Here is a 7,741-nt window from a genome sequence, read left to right as displayed (position 1 = left end):
TAAATGACAATGGCATAAGTGTCATTTATATAACATATATAAATGTCATTTATTAATGTCATTATAAGTGATAAATGATAATGATACAATAATAGTCATAATATAATTTATAGATAATTTATAAATTATAATGATAAATACATGATATTGATAAAGATAAATGACAAGCATAAATTTTGAGGGACTAGGAAAGTAGTAGATGGTAGATCTGCCCGAAGTACGGGAGCCTCGGGTTCAATCCCTGGGTTGGAAAGATCCCCTAGAGTATAAAATGGAAACTTACTCCAGTATGATTGCCTGGAGAATTCTGTGGACAAAGGAGCCTGACAGGCTACAGTCCACGGGGTGGCAAAGAGTCGTCAGACACAACTTCGTGACTAACATTTTCATTTTCTTTTTCAGGAAAGTGATAAGCAAAGTTTATATTTTAAGGCAAGACATAAAGTTTATATTTTAAGGCATGACAAGAAAATTTCAGCATAAAATTCTCTCTGTGTGTCCATTTGTGTCTCCCTAATGTGCAGTGTGCACCTGCCTTACACATCAAAAAGAACTTCTCAAGGATGGGAGTGTCTGCTGGGCAGTAAAGATCACTTCTTTTCCTTTCTTCTGCCCCTAGCAATGTAACTCCTTTTAAAATAAATACTGTTATTTCCCAACTCTGTGAAGAGTCATAATGACTTCATGCTTGGTTTGTAAATGCTTACCTGGACTATGTATCCTTGTTGAACTTTATGTAAAACATCAGTATGTCATTTGATGCATGATCCTTTATCTTGAAGATGTATCTGACTGTGCCTCTGACCTCTAACAGGTGGAACAGTTCTCAGAGCTTTCTGAGAGTCTGTCTCCCTGGTTATGTTGCTCAGTTTGGCTCAAATAAAATTCTCCTTATTTTTCTAAACTGGATTGTTAGTTGAACTTTAATTGAGAAATAGATTATATAATACACAATCTTAAAAAAGGGAAAACAGATAAGAAAACTGCATAACCCTTTCACATTCTGGAATTTTTGTATATCAACTCTGGAACAATAATTACACTTAGAAAATTATAGTTAAATAATTAGTCAATCAACCTGTAATTTCATTCCTCATGTTTTATGAAAAACATTAAAAATAGAACATTAAAGACACACTATTTAAATACAGGAACACTTCTTGTTTCCCTTTTTTTCTCTTTTTCCTTGTTTTCTTATGACAAGTGTATTTTCTGATTGACTTCCCTTTACCGAGACCTCTCCAGCTACAAACTGTGACTTTTCTCTCACAGTTCTTTCTATCTGAGTTCTTTTAGATAGCATTATCCTCTTCTCATAAGACCTTTCCCTTAACTTGTGTCTTTGCATCTGATTCTTGAATATCATAAGATTTAGGGGTGAGGATGAAGGCATGGCTGTGGCATATTAGCGGGGAAGTAAGACTGACAACCATAGGATTCCTGTAGGTGGGCTACAGAAAAGTGAAAATCTATTAACATTTGCATAGTCATCAGCTTTGTTATTGCATCACCACTGAGGTGTGGGCCCTGGAGAAAATCACCCTTTATGAAGCATGTATAAAGACAAGGATTCACAAGAGAAAGAGCCCTCAAACAAAGTAAGATTTAAAAAAATGGAGTCTAGCATCCTGAAACCCAAGGGAGAAGAGGTCAAAAAGGAAGCCCTGTTGTCCAATGTGGTAGATCAATTGGCTGGAACAATCTGAATGCAGCATGCTGATACTGGTTTATTCACTAAACAGATATTTATTGATATTCCTGCTTCATTAATAAGTACTTTACATGTTATTACAGTGAAACCAAGGATTACATTTTTCAATGTATCATGAAAAAATATTGATTAGCTAATTAATAGGTTACTTATATTACTTTACTTTTCTTAGAGTCAAGGTTTTTGTTTGTTCATTTATTGCATTTAAAATTTTCTTCAATGAACTTCTTGGCCTGAGATTCTTTGCCATGGTCCTTAACTACCACAGAACTGCAACCAACTCCTTTGCGAGGCTTCTCTCTATGTCAATTTAAAAGAGGCCTATCCATTCTCTTCATTTCTAGTGGTCATCAATATTAATGAAGTTAATTTGGTGTTCAATAAATCAACTTCCACTAACTGGGCACATAGGCTCATTATAATTGGATGCAGGCCTTAGTCCCTGTTATTGACCCAGACATGGAATTAATATTGTGTAGTACTGCCAAGATAAAAATCATACAAGGGATTCATAATTGAACCTACTGAAAAACATCTAGTATGCTATTTATCAACACATGAACACTCGGTTAGAAATTAGGATTATTCTTCAAGTATATTAATTGTAAATACCATAGAGAGAACTTAGTCTTATGAAGATGGTTGCTCAGTCACCATATCTTATAATCATATGTCTTGACTCTATTAAAATTAAATTTTTACCCCAATTATTTCCACAAGTTAAATTTATCTTGGAGAAATTGAGTGGCGGAAAACCTAATCAACAAAGTCTGATTCAAAATGTGCCAAATTGAATAAAGGTTGAAAAAAACCTATTGAACTCAGTTACTAGTGAATTTTGTTTATTGGTGACCTTTGGGAGACCAGTTTCAACCAGACTGACAGAAAAAGACAGATGAAAGAGAGTTGAGGATAAAAAGACTCTAACAATTATATAGACTCCCAAACATTAAATCTTATTTGAGGTCCCTGGTCTTATGAAAAAAAGATGCTCACTTGACTCATGTGCTTTTTTATGGCTTCCTTTATCTCTTTATTCCTCAAGCTATAGATAATGGGGTTGAAAAATGGGGATACAACTGCAAAGGCCAGAGCAATGGCTGTATCCCAGAATAAGGAGTATGTGGCAGAGAAGCGTAGGTACATGAGAGCCACACTGCCAAAGAAGAGCAGAAATACAGTGAGGTGGGAGATGCATGTGGAAAAGGCCTTGCGACGGCCCTCAGTGGAACGAATACGTAGAATTACAGCCACAATACCAACGTAGGACATGAAGATGAGCATCACAGCTGTAATGATCTCCACTGCATGGACAACATCCACTACCTGAATCATGAGGATGGCTTGTGTGTCTGTGCAGGCCAGGCGCAATACTGGGAGGAAGTCACAGAAGATATGCTCCAGGTGATTAGAGCCACAAAAGGGCAGTGTGGAGATCCAGGCAATCTCAGGAAGGGGTGTGACAAAACCACAAACACAGCAACCTAAAGTCAGCCAGGCACATAGCTTTGGGGTCATGATAGTAGGGTAATGAAGAGGGCTGCAGATGGCCAGGTAGCGGTCAAAGGCCATAGCTGTCAAGAGACAAACCTCACTGATGCCTGTGGAATGGAAGAAATACATCTGCAGAAGACAGCCGTTTAAGGAAATGCTCTTCTCACAAAGCAGGCAAGAGAGCATCTTTGGTATTGTAGCTGTGGTATACCAGATCTCCAGGAAAGAAAGGGCACTGATAAAGAAGTACATGGGAGTGTGGAGATGAATATTCAGCTGGACCACTGTGATGATGACCACATTTCCAACAACAATGAATGCATAAATGAAGAGCAGTAGAACAAAACAGATGACAGAATCTCTCCAGGAATAAGGGAAAGCAGAGAAGATAAACTCGTGAGCAGTGGTTTGATTGGCTTTCTCCATCTCCAGGTGAAAAATGAGGTTTTCAAATCCTACTGCACTCACACTTTCTAGGCAATGTCTACTACTCATCATAGAGTAAGTACACTTACAAAATGCCAGCATCTGGATAAATCCCTGTCTTGGGAGTATAGAAGAAGAAGGAATATTCCATATTCCATAGATGCTTACAACTAAAATTGGAATGTGGAAAAAATTCAATCAGAAAGCATAGCCAACAGATTAGGTTAATGATTCTCAAAATTTATCTGGCATCAGGATCACTTGGAGTGCTTGTTAAAACTTATCTTACTGGTCTTCAACCTGAGAAAAGTCAAGGAAGAGGCAGTAACCTACAAGCCAAGAAGAAAGGACTTGAAAGGAATCAACTCTGCCAAAATCTTGATGTCAGACTTCTAGATTTCAGGACTGTGAGAAAATAAATTCTTGTTGTTCAAGTCACTTAGTCTGATACTTTGTTATAAAAGCTTTACTAAATTAATATACCATACTTATACCCAGTACTCAACCAGTTTCCCTCGCTGACTTTCTTATTTCTTGGTTCTTCTAGATAGCGACTTCACACATTTTTTGCATATATTGCCTTCTTATGTCTCAAACTTAATTAATCATTGAAGTTTGCTTAACTTTTTTTCTGTTGTATTACCAATACATTTTATTTCTTTTCTTGTATCCCTAATTTGGTGCTTAGTAATAATGCCTACACTATTGTAATAGGTAACCAAAGGTTTCTACTTCCAGTCTTACTATTTTCATACAAGCCTCTATTCCCTCAAGACTGATCTTGCTATAGCATCAGTTTACTCATGTGACTCCCCTTCCATACCTATACATTCTCACCATTTTCTTCCTCTAAATTGTTTTTTCTTTAAAAAGAAAAAAATCTCAGATCACCTAGGATAACATTTTTAGAATCACTGCAAAAGAAAAAAAAAAAATAAGCTTCACTTTTGTCTGTCATTGATTAATAATCTCATGGTACATTAGGAAAGGGTACTTAAAGGGTAATTAATATTCTCTTATTTATATTATCTATGGATGTATTTGTTCATTGATTATGTGATTGAAAGTGAACATTAACTGCTCAGACATGTCTGACTCTTTTTGATCTCTTGGACTGTAGCCTGCCAGGTTCCTCTCTCCATGGAATTCTCCAGATAAGAATACTGGATCCATTTCCTTTTCCAGGAGATCTTCCCTACCAAGGATTGAACCCAGGTGTCTGTGTTACAGGCAGATTCTTTACTGTCTGAGGCATCAGGATGCCCAATTATGTGATTAAGCCCCATAAAACTCCCAACTGCATCATCTTTCTCTAGTATTGCACTGAAATGACATTTTTGTTATTTTAGCAGAAAACAAAGCCATCTTGTCTACTGTTGCTATGAAAAATTATTCATTTCCAATCCAATTTATTAAACCTGCTGTTAATCCAAACATGTCAATTTCTGGTCTCTGAGAATTCCTGAAAGAAATCTCCCCTGCATGAAATATCCTCTTGTTCTGTACAAGCTCTACCTTCTCTTTAAACTAGCCAAATTCTATCGGGTTGACCAAAAAATTCATTCAGATTTTTCCAGAAGATGTTATGAGAAAAACCCAAATGAACTTTTTGGCCAGCCCAATATATGTGTCTTTTCTAATTTTAACAAGATAATTCCACTCATAATAGAAATCACTCTACTTCCTGTAATATTTATATGTTTCTGTATCTTTTCCTTTTAAATTTTTTCAAGTGTTCCTGATTTTTCATATACATATCTGATCTTTCCCATAAGACTTGATGTCCTCAGTAGTCATCCCTACATATTGTGACTATGGCCTTTTAGACGGGGTCCTACAAACTGAACCAGTCTACTCATTCCAGAAAGAGCCTCTGAGCAGAACTAATTCCTCATTCTACTGAAAAGACGTGGCTAAGTAGAAGAAAGATAGGAGACATGGAAATCAAAAAGAAAACTTAGAGTTCTCCCAATGAACACTTCTCTATCTTTATCCAAATCTCAGTAAAGTCTAGTACAATTGTCAATGATATTAATGCCTCACAACAAACTGGAAATCTCACTTGATTCCTGAAACATTTCAGAAATCAATCACAATGCTCATTTGTTGTTTTAAAGCCATCTGATGAGCTTTGGCCCCACTTGTATCCCTCCTATTTCTTGGGAAATTTAGCAACTGAAACATTTATGCTTTGTACTAACTTGCTTATAACACATCTTCCCTGGTAGTTCAAACGGTAAAGAATCTGCCTGCAATGCAGGAGAACTTCCTGATTCGTCCTTGCCCAGCCTTACCAATAGTTACTCACAGTTTCTACATGCACACTAGAGCTGTCTATTGTCCTGTGTAAGTGTTTTTTCTTTCCCTAGATATCTCCCAACTCCCCTAAATTAGTTAATTTACTGACCTTGCTGCTGTTGGGTTCCAAACTTGGAATAAACATGGGTGAAGACTCTATCTTTCCCTACCCGAATGTGGTCAACCACATAGAGCTACTGAGCCTAGCTTCCTTTGCTCTTCTGCTATGTTTCTACCCTGAGTCTTCCAACTAAACTATATTTCCTTCATCAGTCAGTGATAAAGCGATCTGACTCTCCCTATGGAGCTCTTCCTTCTACCCTGCCCCTTTGGGTGCACCAGTGTATCTTCCTAAGCCTAGCTAGAATAGGAAGATGGACTCTCCTGAGAATACTACACAAGTGATTTAAAATACGTAGGAAAACAATCCTTCTTATAATAGTTCCAATTAGGAAAAAAGTTCAAGCTGGTAATTAGAAGAGCCCCAATCTGAGGTAACTCAAATCCAGGACAAATGAGATAATCCAGGAGTCTGAGACATTGCAATAAGTGTGTTTTTGTTCACTTGTTTACTTTATTTTTTATGATACTTCTGACTGGATTAACTTTTAAATAAATCAAAAGCTGAAATTCCAAGAGCACATTTGAAGAATGTTAATGCAGATGGCAGAGTAGAAGGATGTGCGCTCATCTTCTGCGAGAACTCCAAACCTGCATCTCTCTGCTGAACAACCATCGACTGGGGAATGTTGGATCTCACCAATAAAAGATACCCCACATCCAAGGGCAAAGGAGAAGTCCTAGCAAGATGGTAGGAGGGGCAAAATCGAGTTTAGAATCAAATCCCTTACCCGCCAGAGATGCTCAGAGGGCTCAAAAAAATCTTGTGTGCACCAGGACCCAGAGACCCCCCAGATACTGAGCCAGAACTGTGTTTGAGTGTCTCCTGCGAAGGTACAGGTCAGCAGGGGGCCTGCTGCAGGGACAGGGCCTCTAGGTGCAGCAGACCTGGGTATGGGATAAGCCCTCTTGGAGGAGTTCACCATTAACCCACCATAGAGCTGCCAGAACTTACACAGGACTGGGGAAACAGACCCTTGGAGGGCACAAACAGAACCTTGTGTGCATCAGGACCCAGGAGAAAGGAGCAGTGACCCCACAAGAGACTGACCCAGACTTGCCTGTGAGTGTCCAGGAGTCCCCAGTGGAGGCATGGGTCTGTGGTAGCCTGCTGCAGGGTCGGGGACACAGTGCAGCAGTGCGTGCACGGGACCTTTTGAAGGAGGTCGCCATTATCGTCATTGCGTCCACCATAATTTGGTCTCAGATCAAACAACAGGGAAGGAACACAACCTCGCCCATCAACAGAAAGTTGAATTAAAGAGCATGGCCCCACCCATTAGAACAAGACCAGAAGAGTCTCTCCCATCAGAAGTCTTCCATAAGCCTCTTATCCTTCTGCATCAGAGAGCAGACAGAATGAAAACCGCAATAACAGAAAACTAACCAAACTGATCACATGGACCACAGCCTTGTCTAACTCAAAGAAGTTATGAGGCGGGTCATGAGGGCCACCCAAGATGGACCAGTCATTGTGGAGAGTTCTGACAAAACATGGTCCACTGGAGAAAGGAATGGCAAACCACTTCAGTATTCTTGCCTTGAGAACCCCATGAACAGTATGAAAAGGCAAAAAGATAGGACACTGAAAGATGAACTCCCCAGGTCGGTAGGTGCTCAATACACTATGGAAGATGAGTGGAGAAATAACTTCGAAAAGAATGAAGAGACAGAGTCAAAGCAAAGACAACA

At 38.7% G+C, this 7,741-nt stretch overlaps 1 protein-coding gene across 1 annotated transcript; it reads right to left on the bottom strand.

The window, feature by feature from the left end:
* Nucleotides 1–2,664: 2,664 nt before the first annotated feature.
* On the bottom strand, nucleotides 2,665–3,631 carry LOC122427064 (olfactory receptor 6K2-like). Its single transcript, XM_043446232.1, has one exon. It carries the CDS (start codon nucleotides 3,629–3,631, stop codon nucleotides 2,687–2,689), a length of 945 nt encoding a protein of 314 aa, XP_043302167.1. The 3' UTR covers nucleotides 2,665–2,686.
* Nucleotides 3,632–7,741: the final 4,110 nt, after the last annotated feature.

Source organism: Cervus canadensis, chromosome 2 (genome assembly GCF_019320065.1).
Source record: "Cervus canadensis isolate Bull #8, Minnesota chromosome 2, ASM1932006v1, whole genome shotgun sequence".
NCBI lineage: Eukaryota > Metazoa > Chordata > Mammalia > Artiodactyla > Cervidae > Cervus > Cervus canadensis.
Note: the sequence above shows the minus strand (reverse complement) of the source record. Positions and strands in the feature narration are given on the sequence as shown.